This window comes from Accipiter gentilis, chromosome 34 (genome assembly GCF_929443795.1).
Source record: "Accipiter gentilis chromosome 34, bAccGen1.1, whole genome shotgun sequence".
Classification (NCBI taxonomy): Eukaryota; Metazoa; Chordata; class Aves; order Accipitriformes; family Accipitridae; genus Astur; species Astur gentilis.
The window spans coordinates 15869639-15896143 of record NC_064913.1 but is presented as its reverse complement, the minus strand read 5'-3'; the positions used below and the strand labels follow the sequence as shown (position 1 = coordinate 15896143).

The window sequence follows — 26505 nt, the reverse complement described above, 5'->3', positions numbered from 1 at the left end:
AGGAATTTTAAGACTACAGGCTGTCACTGGAGTTTAGTCTGGCTAAATGCATGGAAGTTCTTTGGAATGGAACACCTTTGTGTATCTAGACTTTTATGTTTACACAGTGTTTTATGTTTCTGTAAGTCTTCAAATTTTTCCCTGTTTACTGTGGGTAAACTATAATTAGGTTTTAGGGGTTTCCACCCACTATTGACAATTATTCTGATAAAGAATTGGAATGTTCAAATAATTTTCATGTGTTGATATACTTGTAATGAGAATTTTGGAAGACTGTTTGGTATTTGCTGTAGAGTAGGCTAGGCAAGGTGACCCCATTAAGGCTGCTGGAATTACAAATTCCTTAGTTTCAGTAGAATTTTGACCACAAGTGTATATTTAAAAGAAAGATCTTTCTCTTTCTGTTATATTTTTTAATAAAAGAAATGAAATTGAAATAAAATAAAAATGAAAGAAAATTTAAATGATTGTTTATTTAAGTATTAGTTATTAAAGTTACCTAACTGCACTTTCAAAAAAACCCCACATCAGAAAACAGATGTGCATATTGAACTGGTGCATATTATATTTTCTGTTCATGAATAAATTAAAAACTTGCATATTTCCCCTTATTTAACATGAAAATGCACAAGCGTGCAATTTTCAATATAGCAGTCTTTAATATAGGGATTACTTGCCTTTTCCAAAGTTAGTCCTTTAGGTTATGGGACATTAACAGGAAAATTTATAGTGAAATGTGTTCTTAAGTAGCTCTGAGATATATAGTAAACTTAAATGAAGACCTAGAAATTAAAATTTATTCTGAGAAATTTGTATGTTCAGATAATGGGTAAGATTTCTAATGCTGATACTGGCTAACTTGTTTTTAAGTTAATATATCAAGGTATGCAAATGGTTGTTTAAGGAGAAATGACACTGTTTCCTTAGCAATGATTTAATCTATAATAATTAGAAGTTATGAAAGTTTTACTTCTGTGTACATTTTGAATTTCTCTGGCTGTCATTTATTCTGATATTGCTATTTAGAAGCTGTCATTTTCAGAGAGTTTTAAGGAATGGAACAGCTGCTGTGGAATGCTTTGCCTCTCAGACGTGTTTAGCTTACCTAGAAGCAGTGCTTATTGTTGAAGTAATCATCTATTCTTTATATAGTTGATATTTTTCTAACATCTTCCTTTCTCTGATAGATTGCTGAATTGTATAGGAAAGATCCCTTTAATCTGGAACTTGCGCTTGAGTACTGGTGTCCATCAGAGCCTTTGCAGTCATCTACCATCATGGGGTCCTACCTTGGAGTAGCTCATCAGCGACCCCCTCAGCGCCAGGTTATCTAGATTTTCTGGAGTAATTACTAATTACTTGAAATTAAAGTAATCAAAAACTTTGTTGCCTGGTTTTTTGTATCCTTATTACAGCTAGCATCTAAGAAGACATTATCTTTTATCAGTGGCTTATCTGCATGTGTCCTGCTTTGCATGACATGGTTATTGTTGCTTGCTCTAAAGTGAGCTACTGCCAGTCATTCGTGGTTGTCAGTGATCTTAGTAAGAAAGAGTCCTAACAATACTCTTTGAAAATTTTGTTTAGGTCTGATTTTACTGCAGTTGCTAAATGAATTCTGGTAACAGTGCTCTTGTGTTTTCTGTCAGATGACCTCTGCATACCTTTTTGGTGTAACTGAGAAGTTAAATTCCTTAACTATAAAAAAACTTTATTAACTGTCATTGACAGTATTTTGGGGTATAAAAATCCATAAGAGTATTGTAATTATTCAAATCCCAAAGGTTATAGCCCATGAGAGACAGAACTTAAAATTAGAATGAAGCAGCAGTCTGAACAGATGAAGCAGATGTTCCAAAACTCTTTAGATAACTGGGATGCTGTCAGCCTTCAATGCTTCTTGAAGGACCGTGCAGTGTTAGGCAAAATCTAGTACAAGACATACTGGACACACCCCAAGACCCACCCAGAATCAGTTAGGCCCTGGTGTAATCTGCAAACACCCTGATATGACCCTGGGAGGAACCACTGTGTGTGTGAGTTACTGTGCAGGGGTATGACAAACATAGTGAATTCTTTCCCAGTATCACTTAACTTGCACTGTGAGATGTGTTAATAATACTGCTGTGCAGCACTTGTGAGCTGAAGTAAATTTTATCACTAGAAATACAGAATTGGAGAGTTAGTATAATTTGCAATAGCATGCATTATTTTGTTTTGTTTATTTTGTCTTTGAAACATATTCTCACTTTCAGGGAAACTAAATAGGCCAATCTACAAAGGATTTTTTTTTTTCAGTTGTGATTCTACCCCTCTATCCTGCCCTGATTACATTAGAATCTGTTTTCTGACTTCAGCTGCCTATTGTTTTTCTAAAATACTCAGATTTAATTTTATTTTTTTTTAAAAAAACACTGATCTTTATTTTTCCTAGGTTGTCTTGTCAAAGTTTGTTAGGCAAATGGGAGATCTACTTCCTTCCACAATTTACATCCCATACTTGAAAATGCTGCGGGGACTGGCTAGTGGACCTCAGTGTGCTCATTACTGCTTCAGTTTGCTAAAAGTCAATGGCAGTAGTCATGGTAAGAAAAATGACACTTCAGCTCTTTCTCAACTCTTTTTCTTTAGAAAAGTACAAAGACTTATTTGAGATGAATTGTGGCTTCATACTTTTAACGTTCATTATTAGTACAAAGATGAAACTGGAAGGCTTCACTTGAAAGTGTAATCTGGGGAAAAAAAAGACTGATTAGGTAATTAAATGTCTGAGCACCTTAGCAAGTAATTCACATAATGAAATAATGCACTTCTTAAAAAAGCTCTGTCTTAACACCATAAGAGATGCAGAACATCAGTAATGCTTATTGTAAACTATTAAATGCATAATGTCTTAAAGTTATCTTTCCTGAGCTGACTTTTTTTAGACGCACTTTGTTCTGTTACAATTTTTTGATACATGTAATATAATAGCACTTTCTGAAAGTAAAATATGATGGTTAGTCCTGTGTTTTGCATTAATTTTGCATTGATCAAATTGGGAAAAAAAACCCTACTTTGAAGATAGAAATAACGCCGCACATATTCTGATTCATAGAATGGAGAACTTATTTGTACTGGCTTTTCATATTAGCACCTTTCTGTCTCTATTAAAAAAACAAAAACAAACAAAAAACCCCCAATAACAACAAAGAAATATTCCCAAACTAGAACCACTAATTTTGGAAACAATAGCTGTACTTTGAACTTTATTTTTTCCTCTAGGTAAGAAAGTTTTCCTTTTAAATTTAACTACTCTGCTTGTTACCCTGTGAAAGAGTAGAAAACAATTCTTGTCACCTGTTTGTCATTTTTCTAGCGGAAAACATTCAAGGAGCAGGTGGCAGCCCTGTCTCCTGGGAGCATTTCTTCCACTCTTTGATGCTTTATCATGAGCACTTAAGGAAAGACTTGCCGAGTGCAGATAGTGTCCAGTATCGTCATCTGCCTCTCCGAGGAATCACACAGAAAGAACAGGATGGATTAATTGCGTTTTTACAGCTGACCACTGTTATAGTAAATTGGGTAAGCAACCTTTTATTTGTTTTTCTTTTTAATACTTTTTTTTTCTTGCAAAACATCATCATTCAGCTGTGAAGTTCACTTGACCAAAAAGGTATGTAGGGCAAATTTACCTGTGTAATTGGAACAAAAGTACGGGAAGCATCAGGAATAACTGTTATGACCAAACACACAGTCCAGGTGAAGCAGGAAGTGATGACACCTTTTCCTGTGTTGCTGGTGTTATTGATTTTCTTGCTGCCCTGATGCTTTGGTGTCATGGAGATGTCTTTCAGAATTGAGGTATATTCAGAAGAAATGACTACGGAGTAGGAAAGTTCTTTGCATTTAATTATGAGTTTGAAAAGGCAAAAATAATAGGTGAATTTAAAAAGAAATGGTAGAAATTTGGCAAGGAAACTGATCAACAGTGAAACTTGCCTCCAGAGTTAGATTTAAAATGTCCCCAAACTAAAAGAGTAAAATGTGCCATGAATTGACTGGAAGAGGATTCCAAGAGAATAAAACTGCGATGAAGATTTTGTATTGTGAGTTGTCTGGATAATTCTGGGTAGTGTGGAATTCAGCTCTTCAGTACCCAGCAGCCTCTGCAGCTTAAAAATTCTGTGATGTAGTGAGATGCCCTTGGTTTTGCTGATGCAAACACAAGACAGATTGGTGAAACTAATTAGGCTTTTTAAAAATCATCCTTGGTGATGGTGATAATGGAGTGTTCCTATGTGAGCTATCATGTCAGCATTAGATAAGCATGGGGAAAAAGGAACTCTTAAAACTAATATTTCCTGGCATCATCAAACCATAACCTGGAAAGAAGCAGATTTGTTCTAAGGCTGCAGGGAATTATCATTTGCAGAGGCTAGAGGCTGCCCAGTAGTTCATCTGAGAGTCTTAAATGAGCTTACATTGGTGATGACCCTGCTCTTAGACTTAAACAAATTTGTCTAAGTTCCTAGCAAATGTCCAAATGCAATTTAAGTTCATAATAGAAATATTGATAAAGTCCCTCTACCAGTGCTTGGAGAAGCTGTCTAGAGTGTAAGTACTTAAACTTATTTAAGACTAATTCTATGAATGTGTGTCTACCTAAAAAAAAAAAAAAAAAATTGGGTTGTTATAAGAAAGTTATATTATGCACATCATTTTTCTGTATGGATAAGCACAATTTTAGTACTCGTGAGTCATTAAATTGGGCTTGTTTTTAATTAAAATTGTTTGCTTTGGAATGGTCTGCCAGTTTTCTGATGTTTTGTGTACTTTCAAGTACGAAGCAGAGTTGTTGATACTGAACTGTGAGTTAGAGATTGGAAGACATGAATAATCTTCAAAGTAATAATCTGCAGTTTTGTTTTCGGTTGAACTCTGTAGAGTGAGAACGCTCGTTTGGCTCTCTGTGAGCACCCTCAGTGGACACCAGTAGTGGTCATTCTGGGACTTCTGCAGTGCAGCATTCCTCCTATTTTGAAAGCGGAACTATTAGAAACCCTTACTGCTTTTGGAAAATCTCCTGAAATAGCTGCTTCACTTTGGCAGTCCCTGGAATATACACAGGTATTTTAGGATTTTCAGTGCTTAGAACTCATAGCATCCCAATCTGTTGAAATTGTCAGTGTATTTGAAATAGTATTGCATTTCCTCCTGAATTTTCTTGTTGCCATTGTTGAATATAAATTTTTTTTCATTTAGTTAATGCAGTTCTTACTTTGAAACGATTTTGAAAATGACAGTATGGTTTTATGCCTCAGTGATCTCATTGGCTGTGCTTATTTTACATAAATACAGATTTCCTAACACAGTCCTGTGTGTTCAGTATGTTTTTTCCTCAGTGTATGTCATCAGTAATAAATGTTCTTCAGGTTACATATTTTTCTGTTTGGGTTTTGGGGATTTTTTTGGTATATAAAGTTCTTCCAGTGTGAGTGGTGCTCATAGAAAGAAGGGACTGGCTAAAAAGCTCCACTTTCAGGCATTTAATTTTCAGAGGAAGTTAATTGTAATTTACAGGATATTGTTGCTAACTTTCACATTTAGGTGGCAAATGTCAGATACATATTAAAAGGGTTTTTTCCCTTCTGTCTTGATTTCAGAGAAAAATTTTAAATGTGAATTTTAAATTAAATTTTAAATGTAAATTTTAAAATTTAAAATTTTAAAAATTTTAAATATTCATCTAAGGAAGATGAATATCAAATGTAAATGCTCTCAATTTTGTTAATTCAAAAACCATAACAGGATGGGCTTATTTTATAGTCTATATTATGGTTCAGACTAACTGCTGTTTTATTTGGAAGAACTTGAGGGATTTGAACTGCAACTGCTGGTTTATTGTTAATTACTAATAGAAAGACCCTGACAATAATGACATCTTGTAATGGTAGTATTGTAAATGCTCACCACCTTTGCTTCCTAATTTATGATATTCCTTAAAATATGCTCATGCCCTTGTAAGAGATAACAAGGGAAACATCTTTCCCCTAGCCAATATAAGACAAAAATTGTTAATGTGAAAGTATTTCTGTTCTTTTTTTCATTTAACAATAACCATGATGCAGATCTTTGAGGATGTAAAGCTAGAAACATACAAGTGTACAACATATAATCCAGCCTTTCAGACAGAAAAATCTTAGCTTTTCATCTTTTAAGAGGATTTAGGAAACCTCTTTTTATAGCTTAAAAGTGACGAGTACCTTTTAGTACTGACAGAAACGATAGAGACGCACTTACAATTATGTGAAATGTGTTGTTTCATTTCTCTTTCTCTTTTGAAGATACTACAAACTGTGAGAAGTCCAGGGCAGAGACAAGCAATTGGTATTGAGGTAGGGGTTTCTTTGTACCTAGGCAGCCTCTCTGACCATCTGTGTATGAGTCTGGGAAACGCTTGCAGACACAGTACATGCTGCTGTGTCCACGGGAAACCCTTGGAATAGGTGCTGTCATTTCAGTCCTTCTTAAATTACTTTCAGGCCTGCTTGTAATTTCTGGAAATTTTATCCATTTATGAATCTAGTGCAGCTTTGTACTAGTAAAAAAGCAGCATCTAAATTCTCAAATTCCTTATGAGCACTTCTTACGAAGATTTTCATTTTCCTATTTTCCTAAATTGGCCTCACTTTTGTTACACCTTAGTACAGCCCACTACTAATAAAAGTGGTAAATAAAAGCAAAGTATGTTAGTGTTGAGGCATACCTTCTAGTAGCTCAGAAATGGATGAAGAGCGCATTGCTGAACTGAAATGACAGTACTGTTGCTTCACAGCTTTTGCTTTGTTTGTAGTGTACTGTCGCCAAAAATGCAGCAAAGTCAATTCACTGTGAAGTAATTCACAGATGATGCCCTTACATTATTTGTTCTCACATGTTTCTTCCTCAAAATCTTTGATTTTTCTTCTGTTTTTGCTGTCCTCTTGGGAAGGTGGAACTGAATGAGATTGAGTCCCGATGTGAGGAATATCCTTTAACCCGTGCCTTCTGTCGACTCATCAGCACGTTAGTGGAGAGTTCATTCCCCTCGAACTTGGGGGCAGGTCTCCGCCCACCAGGCTTTGATCCCTATCTCCAGTTCCTCAGGGATGCTGTGTTTCTCCGATTCCGCACCAGAGCTTACCGGAGAGCTGCTGAAAAAGTAATTTTTGTTTGAAAACTTTTTTTTTTTTTACCATGTAGTTAAAATGATTTGTCATTGGTGATGTGGCTTAGATCTGTTTGAGAAGCTGTGCAAGTTTGATGGAGCAGAGATAACCTGGAGCAGTTCATAGTGTTTTGATTCTGTAAACAGGTGATTTTTCAACTCGTGGGTCATTGGGATCAGTGAACTACTTCTAAGGAGCCTGTATAAAGTATCTTTTTAAAAAAACAGAAGCAGCTTATATTATTGCTAAATTTCCATTTGCTATACAGGACTCCACAGCTCTCCTACATGGCTAATGACTTCTGAACATCACATGCCCAAATCTACAAGTCAGATTTGTCTTTTCTTCATGATACTTCAGAGAATATTTCTGACTTGCTAAACCGAGGAATTTGAGTTTCCTTTATGATCCTTCTGGATTAAAGTGCATGCTAAACTGTATCCTGGAATCGATTAATGATGTCTTACTAGCTGTATACCTGTTAAAGACTCTTTATTGCTTGTAGTTTCAATAAACTAATATGTATATTGTATCACAGAGCCTAAAATAGGCAATAAATCTGTTTTGGTGTTCCATTTTACTTCAGAAGGAGAGCTTGGCCTTTCAAATTATTTGACATGATGAATTATAAGTGTTGTTGGATCGTATTTCAGAATTAGATAGTCATGCCATACTACGGATCCATCACTGCACTGCCTGTTGTATTCTTTGTTGTCCTGGTCTTGTTGCTGCAGTATCAGTTTTATTCTGTGTATGACTTTGTCTTCATTTTGTAATTATCTACAGTGGGAAGTAGCTGAGGTAGTTCTGGAAGTGTTTTACAAATTGCTGCGGGACTATGAACCTCAACTTGAAGACTTTGTGGACCAATATGTGGAGTTACAAGGTTAACTTGTTGACTTGTTCACTGACAAACAGAATTGTAACTTGCTTTGCTCTCTTGCCTCTATCTTGTGATCTTGTTCAGTATTGCAGGCGAGCTGGTGGAAAGCTAGACCATGGCTTTAAGATAGGAAGATGTTCAAAAAATGTCCACGTACTATCAGGAACTCTGTTGCTAATTCAGTAGGGCGTCATGTACACTGTTTCTTATTTCCCTAGCTTTACTAAGAGGATGATTTCTGTCTGTCCTGCATTGCTGGTTTGATCAAAGAGCAGCATTTGATGCTTAAAAAATACCTTGGTTTCGGGCTTGTTCCTCTGGATTTCTTTGGTCTATATCTAAATCACCACTATTCATAGGGTTAATTTAAAGGTGTCAGTGTATTTGATATATCCTCTAATATTAATATTATTGATAGATTAATTATTCAGAGCAGACAGTAGCAGTGGAATTATGATCTGAAGACATTTAATTCTGCACAGCTATTCTTTAAAAGGCAAAAGTAGATGGCAGTTGCCTCACTGTAGGAAATTTAAGGCTTATTTGGGCTGCAGATATTTTTTTTTGTAATATGAAGTTTCTTCTTAACTTCGAATGCCAGCCTTATGCCTGTGGATTTGCTTGTAGCAACAGAGAGCTGTAAGAACCACTTCTTAAGTGAACAACTTTAAGACATACTTCTCCAGTGAGCTCGCCTCAGTCTGGGAGGCCTCTGTGCCCTGTACTTTGACAAACAGTTCTTGGTAGCTTAACTGGCTTGAGCAATTTCTATGAGCTCATTCCTGTCCTCAGCTAGTCCCTCAACTTGTATGATTATTTATGGGTTACATGATATATTGGAGAAATGGGTTAAAACCGATCTTTTTTACTAGATCCACTTCTTTAACTGATGCAGTGTGTGGCTCCATAGTGGCATGGCATGTCTATTGGCATGTTATGGGGCAGCACAGACACGGAATGAATGGAAGGAGAAGGGGATTGTTGAAGCTGATGCCAAAAGAAATCACCCTTGTGCTCACTTGCATATTGAAAAAGATTCTTACTGCTCTCCTGCTTTTATCCACCATTTATCCACCATAGTTTACTAGGAGACTAGATAAACCAGAAACATTAGTCTTGACTTTTGTTTTGTTTTATGAGGATGTTTGAGTTTTAGGCTAGTAGTTTCATTGTTGCATACATTGTTGCAACAGACATGCAAGTATCTATACACTATGAGCATTAGGGGTTCAGTGGACCTTCTCAGCTTTGATTTCTGGAAATGCTTTTTCCCTCACCCAGGGTTTTCATGCAGGTTTGGGGGGGGATGTAAACTTTTTCCAGTTACTTTTCAGTCTTGCAAAATCACTTAATATAGCTCCAAGTGGTATAAAGTCCAAGCATTGATTTGAATCTAAGGTCAGATCTACTTAGGGAAAGTCTTAACTGGTTAAAGTTGAAATTGTGCTATTAGATATTGAAAAGTAATGGTAATTGCCATTACTACTCTTCCCAAGCTTTTAAAATTACCTAAATGGCTATGTGTAAAGAAAACCTCAAGACTTTATATGCAGTATGTTTCACCTATTTAGATGTTGCTTACAACAACAGGGACTTATATTTTGTTGCTCAGGTGGCTAGCTTGAGTAATGAAAGTCTTTTCTATTAGATGTTAATTCTTTTTTTCCACTCCTCTCTTTAGGAGAAGAAATAATAGCATATAAACCCCCTGGATTCAATTTGATGTATCATCTATTGAATGAGTCCCCAATGCTGGAACTGTCCCTTAGTTTGCTAGAAGAAGGGGTTAAGCAGCTTGATACTTACGCTCCGTTTCCTGGTATGTGCCTAGAATTTATTTTTCATGTGAAGTTAAAATGCATACTAAGTAGGATTTAAAGCTGATGCTGCATATCTTCAACTTGATATTGTGTCTCTTGCATATAAAAATTGTGTTCTGGGGGGAATTTTTCTACTAGTAGACAACTGACAAGTTCGTTCTTGGAGCAAGGCTTGATGAATGAGGTTTATGAATGTAGTCTTAACTGCTCCTTTGTTTTCCGTATGTTTTTTTGTTGTTTGTGTACTGCAGGGAAGAAGCATTTAGAGAAAGCTGTACAGTATTGCCTTGCACTTCTAAACTTAACCCTACAGAAAGAGAATCTTTTTATGGATCTGTTGCGGGAGAGCCACCTTTCCCTTATTGTCACACCACTGGAACAGCTGCTTCAAGGAATCAATCCTCGCACTAAAAAGGCAGATCATGTGGTGAATATTGCTAGGTATGTGCAAAATACTGCGAAGGGAAGAGTTTTGGAGGCACGAAGCATTTGGATCCTGGTCCTTTCATTAGTTTTGCTAGCCAATGCTTCTTTGCACAGAGCATCTCTGAAATTTTCTTGGAGGGGGGAGGTGTCTTCACAGGTGGTATGATCTGTGTATTTTCTAGTGCAAGATTGGGATCTGCATTTATAGTTTTTCTTTCTGAATTTTTTTTTTACCCTCATGACTTCTTCCTGGTTGCCTTATGTGCAGTGATTCCCTCGCATATAATTTTCAGTTTGCCCCAGACTTTGGTTGTCATAGAGTGGGAGAGTAAAACTTCATGTGGTTGCTATTGGCCATCTAAATGTTTTACAGTATTGTCCGTTAGCTACTATATTAAAAGTATCAGGCTAGTACTCTGAAACTCCGTTTCAAATGTGAAACTTTAGGATTTCCACTTCCCACTGATACCGTCTGTTACTGTTTGTTTTTATAACAACTCTACAGACAAACCAACACTGATGAACAGTAGAATTGAGTGCATAAAAAAGCAGTGATATTCTGATGTGGAATGGATGAAAAAAATGAACTCTTTCTGTATACGTGTTTTTGTCTTTCATTTATATTACTTTTTTCACATAACAGTAGTTGACAAATAGTTCAAAAGAAGTGTGCCTTTTAAGGTGCTTTTTTTTTCCCCCTCCTATTTTGGGTACATACAATAGTTGATTTTTACCTAGTTTTGGTCTTCAGTGACGCTTGTTTCTGCATGATCTGAGGGTATTTTCTCTATGTTTCTTGTGTGAGCCTGTGATCGGTTGTTTTAACTTACACTGCAGTGTTTGAGACAGATTTTGGATAAAAACAATGATAAAAATTCCAGGAGAGAGTATTATCCATACTCAGCCTACTACCCTGCTTTTGATGGAGGAGTGTTAAGCGCTTCATGTAGAGAGAAATTTTGTTTGTAGCTTAATGTTATCTCATGTAGTTTGATTTGTAAATGTTTTAGTTCTAAACGTTAACTTCTCATCTGTGCATTACTGTCTTGAAGTAGTGAAATTATCAACAATTTCATCACAATAATTTTGTATTTTTGAAGGTATCTTTATCATGGAAACAGCAATCCTGAACTGGCTTTTGAAAGTGCAAAGATTTTATGCTGTATTTCTTATAATTCCAACATCCAGATAAAGCTAGTTGGTGATTTCACACATGATCAGGTAAGTGTCAGTTTCTTTGGATCTGGAAGGAGAAACTGGTGGAGAAATACTGCTCCATAATGTTAATTTAAAGGATAGGTTTCTAGATCAAGTACATTAAAGCTATATTTTGTCTTATATCTACCTACCTCTAAAAAGTCTTACTGTGGCATTGTGAAAAGCAACTACTTCATTAATTGGAAAAAAACCAAAATCATGAATGTTTGCAAGAAGGAAAAAGACAATTTTCTGAGACTTTTTCTTGACTTTACAGTCTTCAACCTGTGAGGATAATTTAGCATATGTAACAGTGGATTTTCTTCTGTTCAGTAGCTAATTGCTAACTTATGCTTAGAACAGCTGCAACTCTGAACTTCTGCTTATTAACTAGGTTATATAATTTTTGTCTAGAACTTCTGTCAATTTATATGGAGGGTATTATGAAAGGTATTGTTTTTAACACTCTTAAAATCCTCTTCATTTCCATCCTTCCATTGTTGAATACAGAGTATTAGCCAGAAGCTGATGGCTGGGTTTGTGGAATGTTTGGACAATGAAGATGCAGAAGAATTAATTAATCCAGATGAGGGTATGTCAAAAGCTTCTTAAAAATGGCTTACACTGTTGCCTTTTGCATAGAATGAAATTAATGAAAGAGGTGAAGAAAGTGCTTTTAAGTCAGGAAACCCCTTTCTTGTGTTGTATTCTGGACAATTGGACCTTTAACAGAATGAAAAGCACCAATGTCATGTAAAGATACGTCCGCAGTATGATAAGCCAACCACAAACTGAGTCTGTTTTCAGAAGACAAGTATTTAACATTGCTCTGGATGTATTTAGAGCTGTATTAATAATAATTTAAAATTTTGGTCTTGTATCCCTCTGTATTAATATAAGTTGATGCCTTAGTTTTCTTGTATTTAACCTGAAGGCTCTGAGGATTATTCCATTGAATGGTTTTCTTCTCTTCATTATTCACTTTTTTTTTTTTAAAATCAAGAGCTGGAGCCTGAAAAGAAGCGGGCACAAATCCATCATGAAACAAGGATCCATATTCTGAATCTCCTTATCACCTCTCTTGAGTGTAGTCCTCCCAGCCTTGCTCTGTATCTCTTGGGATATGAACTAAAGAAACCTGTCAGCACCACAAATCTGCAAGATCCAGGTATGAAGAGGAAAAGTTGATCTGGCATTTAATTGGTTCTGTTACCAACACTGAGAATATTTATTGGAAAGTTCATGGGGAGAGGCAGTTCCTCTTAATGTTAAGACAACAGGCCTTGCTCTAATCCTCAAAAGCTAAATTAAAAGTTATGTTGATACCCAAATGCAGCATTTAAATGGCCTCAGGATTTGATCCTTTGTTTAAGTTGGATTTTGGAACAGACTAGAAATAAAAAGCTGTGCAGGACAATGATAATTTAGAAGTGAAACATTAATTTATTTACTATTTTATGCAGCGTGGTTGTGTCCACAGTACAAAGAAATTGATTTGATGATCCAAGAAGTACCTACATATGACAACATGGGAATCTACAAAGCAGATTGTCACTTTGAACTAGTTATACTATTTGACTACTATGCTGTCCCTCCTCAAACTCCTGTTAAGATTAATTATAGGGAAGAAAACCAGTTTTGTTTAATGTTGTAGAAGAAAACCTTTTAGAATATGTGGGGTTTCATTTTACTGCTAGGTATATTAATATATTTATATATTCATATGTACAGATATATGTGAGAATATGAACTTTAAAGCAACAGGAGTGACATATCTAATGTTTCTTGAATTGGTGAGAAAAATAGTGTGTTAGTATGTGTCTTGTTTGCCTCCTCAGCTTCTAACTTGTATTCAGTACAAGACAGACATTGGTAAACTTGAGCAAGTTCAGCAGAGATGGTCAGGGGGCTGGAGTACTCAGCCTATGAGGAGAAGCTGAGGGAATGGGACTTCTTCAGCCTGGAGAAGAGAAGGCTTTGGGGGGACCTCATAGCAGTCTTCAAATACCTACAAAAAGGTTAATAAGAGGATAAAGCCAGGCTTTTCAGAGGTGTGTGGCAGGAAGATGAGAGACAGTGGGCATAAACTGAAATGAGAGGCTCCAACTGGATATAGGAGAAACTTTTTCACCATGAAGACAGTGAAGCAGTGGAGTGGGTTGGCCAGAGAGGTCATGCAGTCTTCATGCTTGGAAGTTTTCAAGACCCAACTGTATAAAGCTGTGAACAATCTGGTCTGATACCATAACTGGGCAGTAGTTTAGAGTTGAGACATCCTGAAGTCCCTTCCAATCTGAAGCATGAGATTCTTTCTCAACTGTTTTAAAGGATGTTTTATATGAACATGTTTGAACAAACATTTGATTTTAGTTACTTCGAGAAGAATATTTCTCATTATCTTTAGGTTTGTATTGGACTCTGTGGCCCAGCAGTTTTTAGTCCTTCATAGTTCTAAATGAAGGGTAGATAGGACTTGAATTATATTTGGGGGAAAAAAAAGAAGTCTTAAAATTATTTGATATATCAGAAAGATGAAAAAAAGATGCCAACCTATTTTTTTTCATCTGCAAAGTAGCTTACGATTGCAGACCGTGTTTTGGATATTTTGAAATTCCATAGTTACATAATACAGGTAACTGATCTGCAACAACACAGTTTTACAGGATATTGCACGTTAGGTCAGTGATAGGGGACTTCATCTCAAAGCCATGAGAGAGCCTTGCACACCTCTTTGAATTATCCCATTAATAATGTGAAGAAATTATGACCATAAGCCATTTGCCTCAAGATAGTAATTTCCTGCTAAAGCATAAATTATACGTATCCAAACAGAGAAGATTATTTTCCCTGTAAGAACTACGGTTATTGATGCCTTTACTGCTTCAGGACATCTTTCTGAGTTGATTAAAGAATTAATTGGCTAAAGGAAGAATGCAAAAAGACTGGATTTTGACTTCAGTATTGAAGTCTCCTTCCCATTCCCCTTGGCTGCAGTATCAGGTGCCTCTAGGAGCGTTAGTCATAAAATGGCTGTAATTGTAAAATAAAGACAGGAATTTAAAGCTCTTCTTTGAAATTGTCAAATGAGTATTCACTTAAAGTTTAAGAGCAAGAATTCAAATTTTCATTTGGTTCATGCAGAATATTAAAGAATCAATCTGGTTTTTTTTAATAGAACTGAAGAGAAAGTTCTTGAATAAATTTTGATTGCATAATTTATCCTCTTTCACCAGTATCTCAAAAGCCTACAGACTAACCATAAATGTTTTCATTAGATTTTTGCTGAAACACAGTTCCTTCTTTTATTTTAACTAACGAGAAAAAACTTTGCCAGATATTTTTGCTGCAGCTCTGTGGAGCAGTATAGTGAAGCACAAGGTATCTGAACAATTTGGTTTCCGTAACTCTGTGTACTGGCTTATCTTTGCTATGGAGGCAAGTAACATCGGTAATGTTAAGAAATTATTTTTGTATTTTTAAGGTGTCTTGGGTTGCCCACGGACTTGCCTTCATGCTATTTTGAACATACTAGAGAAGGGTACTGAAACAAGGAATGGGCCTACAGCAGTTCAGGAATCTCCTCATCTTGCAGAACTCTGTTACCAGGTATTCAGTGTATTTTCTGTTGGCATATACTGAAAGTAGGCTCTAAGTAAATAAGCTGCTACTTGGTTGGTGAACACAGATGGCTGATGATTTTGGTAATAGTTTCATTTTTAAAATGCATCTGTCAGGTTTTTATATACATTGAACTCTTTCTATTTTACCTTTTTCTGTGTGAAAAAGTATTATCTTGTAGCAGCGCAGAAAATAAAAAATCTGCACTTATGTCAGAACTTGGAATTGGGATATACTTAGAAAACTAACGTTCTAAATATTTTTGGTGATCCTTTGAATCTGTTGTGACATACGCCAATTCTTTTTTATTTTTTTTTTAATTTTGGAACTGCAGTTTGCCAGCAAGTAAGATAACAAATAATCCCAAATAAGGCAATAAAATTCTCTTCTTTATTCTGTAGCAGTGACAGAATGTATATATGTATGTCTGAGGGGGTGAGATGGGGAAGACAGCTGAATTAGACGTACATGCAAGGTAGCTGATATTTGGCCTTAAATCATATAATCATATGGTTACACACCTGTATCATGTTGAAAAAATCTGTGGAATCTAGAAAGGATTTTAAACACTATTAAAAGTGAAAGAGGCCATACTGTAGAAGGAGGGGAAAAAAAGATTACATTTCCTGTCTTGGTGAGCCTGGAGTCTGAAAAACACACTCATTTTTTAAGTGAGCTGAATAAACAGAAAGGCTTATGTGGTGTCATGTTGTGGGCAAATAGCTGTTGGAATCATCCACATGCTGGTAGTCCTTTAATGTCATAATTCAACGTCTGTTACAAATAATATGTTCAGCTTTGGAGTAAGCTGATGGAAAACTTACTGTAAATACAGGTAATATTGTTTGAGCAGTAAAATAGTGTTATGCATCTTTTGATTTGGTGGTTGGTTTGTTTTTAAAATAAATTCCATAAATGGGTATCTACTATTTTTTGATTGTCAGGTGATCTATCAGTTGTGTGCATGTTCCGACACATCAGGTCCAACTATGAGATATCTGAGGACCAGTCAGGATTTCTTATTCACTCAGCTGCAGTATTTGCCATTTTCTATCAAAGGTAACTTTTGTGCTAAGATAAGATTGTGCGTGCTTAAAATTCAATGCATCTTTTGACTCCCTAGGAATCATAGAAGAAACATAAGTAGCATTATTAAACTGAATTAATTACTGTCTCCACTAACCTTTTAATTCAGCAAAGATTCAACTCTGCCTATATAGGAAGTTCAGATTTTGTAAAAAAATGTTAATTTTGGAATGCATTAAGTGTCCAAAAGTAAATCCTAATCTATATTTCAGTTACCATTGTAGTTTTGTTAGATTATGCTACAGAAAAAATATTTTGCAAAGTAAGAATGCTACGAAGAACTGAGGGTAAAGAAGGCTGGTGCTTGTAACCAACTGTTTCTTCCCTTCCTTTGAACAAAGAATTTTTTATTTGGTGATGGCACTGATTTTTAAGTTAATAGATGTGGTTTTTAAAGTTTCAGACCAATATTTCTCAGGTGTCTCAAACTGAACTGACTTTATCAGGTGCTTGACCCCTAGTCCTTTGTTAAATGATAGTAAACTTAGCATTCGGATACATGTATCCAGCATGGGTAAAGCACTTTAGATGATTCTTCTATATTAATCTAATTTAGATTCTTAAGTTATATAATATGAAGATTCTTGGAGATCCATGTTTAAGCCTTATCAACTTTGATTAAAGTTATAGTTCATTTTTGGGTAAATGTCTGATTATTTTCACTGAAATTATAACTGACCCTATTTGCTCATGAAGCACTGCATTCTCCACAATGACTGTTAGTACAGGTTATATCCAGGTTTTTTGTGTATATGTATAGTCTTAATTGCATGTATGTGTATGATTTGTTTTCACAATAACCACATGTTCATTTAATGGCTTTTGTCAGATCTCTCAGTCCTTCTGTCTCATAAACAAATGGTGAACAGATAATAAGTAATGACATCCTCTAAAAGCTTCTCAAATGAAGAGTGCTTTCCTTGAAGCAAGTAATACTATTTATGTTCAATTTTATAATTGTTTCCTTATCCTTACCCAGAACATGAGATTTCAACACTAAACCAAATGTCTTGGCTGATGAAGACTGCAGCTATAGAAATGCGAGTGACATCGCTGAACCGCCAGCGCTCCCACACACAGAGACTGCTGCATCTGCTGCTTGATGACATGCCTGTGAAACCATACTTGGGTAAGAGGAATTTATTGTGAGGGTAAATAAGTTGAATAAATGGAAGTATGAGAGACTTTATTTGAATCCCTTTCCGTATAAGCTTGTGACAGTTAATGTGTGATATCGAGTCTGGAATTGCCATTGGAGGGATGGGAAGAAAGATGATGGTGGTTGTAGACTGCAAAGTGAAAGAAATTAGGGCATCTTTTTGTTCATTGCTGCTTTGTATCTCAAACATCTCAGTGTATACACTGATACAAAAAATAAACATAGTTTCTGGGGTAGGAGAGGAGAATATAAAAAAAATTATAAAAATTATAAAGTAATTTATTTTGGGATGCTACCCAGAGTTGTTACTGTATAGAGAAGGTGGAGTGTCTTCCTCGGTAAACAGTTTTAGACAAAGTTTTCTCAGTCTTACCTTCTGTCTCTCTGTCACACATTTTCAACCCTCTTTCACAGAAGATAGTAGCAACAGGTCAATTTGGCTTTTGACATTATAACGTGACAAAAATGATATTTCATCCCAATGTGACATAAAATGCAATGTTAAATAAAAAGGCAAGATTTCAGAGTTTCAGAACAGAGTAAAAGTGAACCAAGAAATCAAAACAGGTGGCAATAAAGCTCTTTACGTGAAGAAAATAAACAGAATAACTGGAAGATATCATAATGGGCTGCAGCAGTATGGTGTTTTCCCTCATTTTTATAGGTCTGAACACTGTCTCTTCATCCATGTGGAGATCTGAGTATGGGAAACTGTGTTCAGATAGCCTACTCATTTTAGGGTTCATCCAACTGCATTAATCATACTGGAGGGTGGGGTGTCTTTTTAGGAATATCTAGTACTGTCTAGTCTGTATTTGATAATTGGCTAGCTTCTGTGAGATACCTATTGTTTTCATTTTATTAACAGTCAAGTCTGTATTTGTATTGGAAGACTTTTTTAACAGAAGAGATTTGTCAGTGTGTGCTCTATCCATCTTTGTCTTTCAGTATTAATAAAGTAGGTGGTATTTTTCACTTCGATTTCTTTTTCATTTATTTACTATGTTTCATTACCTTCAGCTGATGGTGAAGGAGGGATGGAAGATGAAAGTCGATCGGTCAGTGGATTTCTCCACTTTGACACTGCTTCCAAAGGTAAGTATTATGGCTGTTGATATTTCCCAGTAAAGTTTTTCTGATCCTGAAGGGGGGAGGGCTGCCTCTAGAAAGGACACTTTGAAAAAGAAAATAATAAACTTTCTAAACAGCAGCAGTATGCAGAACAACTTTATTTAGTGTGGTGAAGAGAATGAATTTTAGAACCTTGACATAGATGGTTGGAGTGAGTGGAAAATACTGGACTGGAAAGGAAGTTAGAAGAGTTTGTGTTTAAGTGTCTATGGAAGGGCAGAATGGGAGGATGGCAGTCCATAAATTTACTGCTAACAGTAAAACTGGTGAGGCTGTTGCTACGGGTGAACATATTTGTATTTTCATGGCAAAGAATGTAAAACCCAAGTAAGTAACTTCAGATTCCTTACTATGTTTCTAAGTCTCAACAAAAGACTGTGTGGTTCTAATTGAAAACCAGCTTGCTTTTATTTAGGAGAAAAAAATTAGAATCTTGTATTTGTAAATATTGGATTATATGCATACATAACAGGAGAACAATACAGTATAAAACAAATTAAGAATTTAAGGCTCTAGAAAGTGTTTTTAAGCCCCTCATACAGACTGATTGCACTTTCTGAAGATTTAATGTTTTCTTTTGAAACTTTAATGTTAAGATTTGGATTTACAAAGGTAGGCTCCTCTTGTCATTTCCCCCCCCCCCCCCCCCCTTGATATTTCTGAAAACAGTTTGAGTTGTTTTACATTTCCAGTACGCAGGAAGATCTTAAATATTCTGGATTCAATAGACTTCAGTCAGGACATTCCAGAGCCTTTACAACTGGATTTTTTTGACCGGGTTCAGATTGAACAAGTCATTGCTAATTGTGAGCACAAGAATGCACGTGGACAAGTGGTCTGCAATGTCAAGGTGCGCAGTGGTCTATGTTCTCAAGTTGCATGTGCTATTTTGTATCTTGATAATAATGATCAGTGTATTAATAATACTTTGAAACTTCCTTTCACATAAAAAGTATGGCTGTTTCAGATATGTGCATAATTTATGCAAACTATTTTGATTAGTTTATTTCTTCTGCATTGCACACACTGATTTCTCATTTGCAGTAGACAGATGCATCAGTTTAGGACACTTTCAGGAAATATTTTCTATCATAATGATTTTCCTATCTTGGAACACCCAAGTGGTATTGCAGATATGACATCCACCTTGCATATTTCATTGGTCTCCAGTACACAACTATGTAGTACTACGTATGTGTACACAATTACATACACAACATAGTTGTGTACTGTAGTAGTTCTTAGAGGCTTTAGTTAGTGTCACATTGTGATAAGTGCTTGACAATAAGTAGTCCTGAAAAATTTGTGATCTGAGGGACAATGGACAGAGCAGGAGCGGAATGTAATGTATAAGTGATCTTTATGGTGATAGGAATGCAGCTATTCCATATTAGGAAACAGATATTCTATGTTGTAAAATGTATTTTAGACTTGAGAGGAAACAAACCCTTCCTTCTGTGCAAGAGGACTACAGTGGAGGTTGAAGAGGAAAGGGAGTGTGATGTCTTAGAAGAGTTCATGAAAGGACAGAGCAACTTAGGATCAGAAGGAAATGAACAAGTGCAAAAATGACAAGTGTAGTGAGCAGGGAGAGAGACTAGACAGCTAAAAGTACTGCAGTTAGAGAGCAAAATACTGGAGAAACCTAAAGAAATGAGTAAAACTTACTTGAATCTCAGTCCTTCAGTTGCATCTCATAATGTAGGCATCTCCTAAACACTTCTAGGAGGCACAAATACATCTTCCTTGTCATTAAAGTTTCTATTTTAACTTTTTAATTTCAGTACCTTCACAGGGTTCTGGTTGCAGAAGTCAATGCCCTTCAAGGAATGGCAGCAATAGGCCAGAGACCTTTACTTATGGAGGTAAGTATAGAAAAAGTAAACTACTGTTTGTTGATGGTCTTGGTGGATTTCATATACTGTCAAGCATTAAGCTTTACTATGAAAGCTTGTGGATTTGAGTCCTAACTATGAGTTAGTAATTCCTGAAGGAAGGGGGGGGAAAAAAGACATTAAAATTTCATTAAAATTTGGTAAGATAAACTACTTCTTAATGTACTGTTCTCTAAACAGCAGACATGGAATCTGGTTTCTTTTTTCTTGAACCTTTTCCCTCCCCATTACTGATAACAATTGCAGCTCCCACCCCACTGTACAGAAACCAGTATATATTGATGTCAAGATTGGCTGTTGACAAGTACAGTCTGTAGCAGCCAAGTTCATCTTGCCTTTCTCTCACAGGGGATGCCAATTTATTTCTCCTTTATTCTACACAGCTATAGTTTCAGTGAACTTGGAGTTTAATTATTTTCTGAGATTCTTGCCATCTTTTAAATTTAGTTGAAATTGGCTGAATGGATTTGAAAGTTCAATGAGAAGAGACTAAAATGGGAAGAAAATGCACAAATAGATTTTTTTCATAGTTGTTTTTGTTTAAAGTGTATGTTGGGAAATAATTTCCCTGGTTAAATTTTTTTTTTTTTAATTACTGTGAGCTTGAGACTTTCACGATGGAAAGGCCTTGTGAATGTCAGCTCAGAAATGGTTTGGCCCATCTTGTTAAAATGATTAATAGCAGCTTGTTTCTGATAAGCTGAAAACTTACCCTTTTTTTTCTTTTTTTTTTTCTCCCCCCCATATCTATTACCAATAGATAAAACTGTCATCCTGAAATCTGTCTTTGCCATTAACTCTTTTAGCATATTATAATTCAGTTTCTTTGTCATGGGTGTTCAGGAGATCAACACTATCCTACAGTATGTAGTGGAGCGGAACAAGCTGCTGCAATGCCTCCATGCTAAAAGGCATGCTTTAGAGTCGTGGCGACAACTGGTGGAAATTATACTCACTGCCTGCCCCCAGGATCTCATACAGGCTGAGGACAGACAACTGATTATCCGTGATCTGTTGCAGGATGTGCATGATAAGGTAATGCTATACTGGACATCAACTGTCTCCTTGAACTTTGTAGCTGTATCTTCTTGCGTGAAAGAGAAACTATGCTTCCAGTAGCATTCTTGATTGTAATCCAAAAAAAATTTGTCTGCCTTTAGTATTCTTTTTAGTTTTCTGATTGCTACTGTGCTAAAGTTGAATGCACTGCGGACAGAGGGGATACTCTGTATTCTTGCATAGCTACTGTTGAACTATGAACCATGTATTGACAAATTCAAAGACACTTCAGTATAGTCCGGTACGATGGTAGTCTGGAAAGGATGTGTGAAAAAGAGACAGCCCATTTTGATGAGGAAAATAGGAGAACTCATCTGGAAGGGATGAAGACAAACAGTACTGCAGTTGCTGATTTACTGCATTTAGATAACTCACTGAAAATCCTACTGCTGCTTCTTTTAAAAAATGAGGGAGTTGAATGAAGCTTCAGAGTAGAAAAAGTAAAGATTTTACAATTAGAACAGCTTTTGGAAATGCAAGAATTTGCTTTGTCTTGAAATATTTAAAGTCTAGCTGGTTTACTGCTGAATTATAATAGTAATTTTTGAGACAGACTAGGCAGTTACTACTGACTCAGCCATTCTCAAGGACAAAATTTAATGAAGGATCCTTGTATTGTTTAGGCTGCTGTGGCTTTTTTTTTCCCTCTGTTTATTGTGATTTATGCTGTTTGTAGTTTTCCTGATTAGACGAGCTGTGTTTTGAGAAATATATGTGAAAGTATTATATTTTTTTCAAGCAAAAGGTAACCTTTTGGATTTCTGTTGTTGTTCTTTCCATTATTTTTTTTGTAGGAGTTACCTAAAACCTACTTTTTAGTGGAGTGCTGGTTTTGTTTTTTTTCGTGAAAAAAATTTAAAAAATGGGAAATAAGGGAGCCTTTGCTAGTTGAAGGAATTTCAGACTCTTAATTTTCTCTAATACTTAATTTTAGTGAAGATTTTGTTAATTTGAGGAAACAATTATCATTCTTTTCTTTTGAAAATAATTGATCTCTTGTATTAAATAACTATATTGCTTAAACAGAAATCTCCTTGAGTGTCAGTGATAAAGATACCAGGTTTACCTTTTAAATGGTGAACTAGAATAATAAATGGAAACTTCTCGTTAGTGTTTCTCCACATTGTCTTAAATGCTCCTTTGATGCTTATTTCTTTGATGCTCACCCCTTTGAGTTTTCTAAATTGTATCTTCGCGTTCTTAATGGAAGTAGTTTTCTTTAAAGAACTGTAAAGCCAAAAGGGTGTCAGTTGTTCTTTTCCTACCTTAGGTTTAGATATTTAACTAATAAAGCAACTCAAACATCAGCATGTTCCTTCCCTCTTCCCCATCCATATTTAATTATTATCCTGCCTGTGATTTGTGTAAATAAAAAAAAGGCTAATGATCTTCTCAATTAAAATGTGTTCAACTCATCTTTCTGAAAGTTTCTGACACCACTGATTTTGATTTGTTTTAAATAGTGCCATGTTAATGAAATCTTTATGCATACATAAATGAAATAGCTGTGAGAGGCTAAATTAATTGCTTTAATAGCTCATAAAATCAGACACTTTTCGACTTCATTTTTTTCTTTTTTTTTTTTTTTTTTTCTTTTTCTTCTTCTTCTGTATTAAGATCCTAGATGATGATGCAGCTCAGGAGTTGATGCCGGTGGTGGCAGGGGCTGTGTTCACCCTGACTGCCCACCTGAGCCAGTCCGTGAAAACCGAGCAGAAACAGCCACTTGCACTCCCCATGGCAGGACAGTCCCAATATGTCTTGATGCTGGATGGTTCTTTTACCTCATCACCTGGCTCTGAGAGCATATCCATGGGTTTTGCTTCCATTGGTGACTCTTCCCTCCACATCATCTTAAAAAAACTGTTGGATTTCATTTTGAAAACAGGTGTGTTGACCTTTGCAGTGCATGTGTGGGAATTCCAGCCACCAAGAGCAGAAAGATGGACTGAGCTACTTCCTGTTACTGCAGTGAGGATTTTTATTACAGTCAGTTAGGTGGATCTTACATGATTAATATTAATCTAAGTGATGTTACTAACAAGAAAAAAATTAATAAAGGCATATTATTTTTTTAAACTGAACAACAAGCAGAAGACGTGTAAATTTTGCCACTTTTTGGGAGCAGCATGAACTTGCTGAATTGTCACAAATACACTTTTGTGTGAACAGCAGAACTCTGACTTAAGGAATCTGTTTTATTTATTTCTGCAGCATTGCCGTAGGAAAGTTAAATTAAGTACCAGTGGAAGATGGTGTTACAGAATTTACTTTTATTTGGTTTTAATTATGAATGTTTCTCGTGAACAGGTGGTGGCTTCCAGAGAGTGAGAACACACCTTTATGGATCACTGCTTTATTATTTGCAGATTGCCCAGAGACCAGATGAACCAGACACTTTAGAAGCAGGTATGGTCCAACTGTATTATGGAAAAGAGGAAAAAAAAAAAAGGTTATTTAACCCTGAACGGTACAGTTTCTTCATGCTGAGCTGTCTTCTGGAAACAGATTATGTAGATAAAAACCATCTTACTCCAAGAGCCTCTGAAATTAGTTGCTTATGCTAAATGATGCAAATCTTCCTCTATTCTGACCTGTCTAGCTACATATGCATTCAAAATGTATTATTCTGGATGAGGATATTAGACTTGTGACCTCCAGCACTAAAAAAGATATTTAATTTGTGTCGATTTAAAGCTATGTGTCATAGCTACAAAATTGTCAAAGGACTATAGATTACTTGGACCTACTTGAGAACAGTTACAACTGTAGAAATGTATTGCCTCCATATCTGTGTGTACGCTCATACCAGAGTGATCCTATTTAAAAGAGAAACAACCCAAAGATTTTTTTAATATTATTTCTGTTACTTTAGCTGAAGACCCCTGAGGGGGAAAACAAACAAACAAAAAAGCATCACCTCTACCCCCCCCAAAATAATAAAAAAATAAGACAGCCAGAGTTGGTGCTTAACCAAGAGAACTTATGGTGAATATCACACTCTCTCTGTTAATGGCTTAAATACTTGATTTGTCAGTGTTTCTAATCATTATTTCATCTTAGAGCTTGGACAATGATTGAAAAACAAACTTGAGGCTAGTAGCTGTGCATGCAGACTTTTACTGCTATTACTTGATCAGCATTTTGACCTACAGTAGTAAAAGTACCTTTGAATTTGTTATGACCCCATTGTAGTTTATTACTGGCTTTGGATTTGGCCCTTTCCCACTTAAGTTACCTTGTTTACATCCCTTCAAAATTGAGTGTTTTGGTCCCAGTGAAAGTTCTTAGGCCTAGTAGTCTGCTTAAAATGATTCTAAGATTCAATATGTCTAATGTAGAATATATATTTGCAAGGGTGGTGTATGTATACAGGCACACACATTTTTTTGTGCTGGCTGGCCTGTGTGTGATATTCAGGAAAGTATGGATTTGTAGGAAAACATTTGCACTTCAGTCAAAAACCCCATCCAATGTTCAGAACATTTCTGTTTTAAGATAGAGAATGCTCTGAAGGATGTAGCCTCAGCTGTACTGTAGCTAACCTGATGCTAAGCTGTCCATCTTTGCATTTTTCATTTTTTGTTTTACATCTTTTTACAGCTAAAAAAACAATGTGGGAACGTCTGACAGCTCCTGAAGATGTGTTTAGTAAATTGCAACGGGAAAACATGGCAATTATTGAGAGTTATGGGGCAGCTCTCATGGAGGTGGTCTGTCGTGATGCTTGTGATGGTCATGAGATAGGCCGGGTAAGTAAATCTATTTCTTTGAAATTGCTGTTCAGTTTGTTTTAAAGAACACTTTACTACTGTGCAGGAAAGGGAAATTTCATGAGGTAGAACTAGAACGTTTTTTGTAGGTACTTAATCTCTTTCACGTTTCTGTCCTCCCACTCATCCTTCAAACTGTTGAAAGTAGGGGCATACATGCATATTAATTTTTTTCTCAAAGAAGCTATGTGTCCTATTGTTTAAGGGTGGCAAGAACTGCTGCTAAAGATTGTAGGTATGAATTGCTGTGGCATTTATTTGTTATTATTTTTAAATCATGGACTTAGCAGTTTATTTTCCCACTCTGGGAAGTTTTGGTGACTTCAGGAAGAAATATTTTCTGCTATTAACTTCAGTGGACAGGAATCTAGTCAGAATGCAAACTAGTTTTAAACAGCAATTGTGCTTGTAGCAATATTTCATTAAAATACTTTGGAATAGTTCAACAATATCTGTGATATTTTGTTAGAGTAATAGAGAAAAGGTAGTTGCCTCATACTATACTAAAATGTCAAGAAATCTTAAAATATTTTCCACATAAAGGATTGTGATTGTAGTGCAGAAATGCATTCTGCTTTTAAGAAGCTGTTAGAAGGAACTGCTTAGCATTTCATGTTTCCAGGTATTTGTTAGAAATCTCATTGATCTCATAGATTTAATTGTTTTGATTTTTCCTTTTTTTTTTTCTTTTTTTTTCCTCCTCCATCCTAGATGCTGGCATTGGCTTTGCTTGATCGTATTGTTTCAGTAGACAAGCAGCAGCAGTGGCTGTTGTATCTCTCCAACAGTGGCTACCTGAAGGTGCTTGTGGATAGCCTAGCAGATGATGATCTGACTCTTCAGAGCTTGCTCACACCTCAGCCCCCTTTACTTAAAGCGCTGTACACCTATGAGTCCAAAATGGTAATAGTACTTCAGAAACAATTTTGTGGTATGGTGGTGGGGTTTTTTTAAATAAAAGTTGTTTGTCTATACTTCACGTTGATTGTACTTAGACATACTTTATTAAAATAATATTATTTGAAATTATGTTAAAATCAAGAGAGAAAATAGTTATAATAAGTCTCATAGTGCATCTCCAATACTCACCCTTCTCTTCTCTAGGCATTCCTCACTAGAGTAGCTAAAAGTCAGCAAGGGGCATTAGAGCTGTTGCGGTCTGGAGTAATTGTGAGGCTGGCACAGTGTCAAGTGTATGACATGCGACCCGAAACAGACCATCAGGGGTAAGTGTTGGTTCCCGGGCTGATTTTGAAACTGTAATATAG

At 35.9% G+C, this 26505-nt stretch overlaps 1 protein-coding gene across 2 annotated transcripts in view; it reads left to right on the top strand.

The window, feature by feature from the left end:
• The window catches only part of NUP205 (nucleoporin 205), a 53918-nt gene that overhangs the window by 16102 nt on the left and 11311 nt on the right, over positions 1–26505 (top strand). For both annotated transcript variants that reach the window (XM_049791926.1, XM_049791927.1), the window contains exons 10-33: positions 1188–1325; positions 2435–2585; positions 3359–3564; positions 4927–5109; positions 6327–6377; positions 6974–7183; positions 7977–8076; positions 9755–9892; positions 10145–10334; positions 11420–11540; positions 12027–12108; positions 12520–12684; positions 14998–15122; positions 16079–16193; positions 17200–17349; positions 18400–18474; positions 19203–19360; positions 20295–20375; positions 21249–21440; positions 23082–23352; positions 23775–23873; positions 25068–25216; positions 25949–26140; positions 26342–26463. In XM_049791926.1, coding sequence (XP_049647883.1) covers positions 1188–1325; positions 2435–2585; positions 3359–3564; positions 4927–5109; positions 6327–6377; positions 6974–7183; positions 7977–8076; positions 9755–9892; positions 10145–10334; positions 11420–11540; positions 12027–12108; positions 12520–12684; positions 14998–15122; positions 16079–16193; positions 17200–17349; positions 18400–18474; positions 19203–19360; positions 20295–20375; positions 21249–21440; positions 23082–23352; positions 23775–23873; positions 25068–25216; positions 25949–26140; positions 26342–26463 — 3464 coding nt within the window. The remainder of the gene's footprint in view (positions 1–1187; positions 1326–2434; positions 2586–3358; positions 3565–4926; positions 5110–6326; positions 6378–6973; positions 7184–7976; positions 8077–9754; positions 9893–10144; positions 10335–11419; positions 11541–12026; positions 12109–12519; positions 12685–14997; positions 15123–16078; positions 16194–17199; positions 17350–18399; positions 18475–19202; positions 19361–20294; positions 20376–21248; positions 21441–23081; positions 23353–23774; positions 23874–25067; positions 25217–25948; positions 26141–26341; positions 26464–26505) is intronic.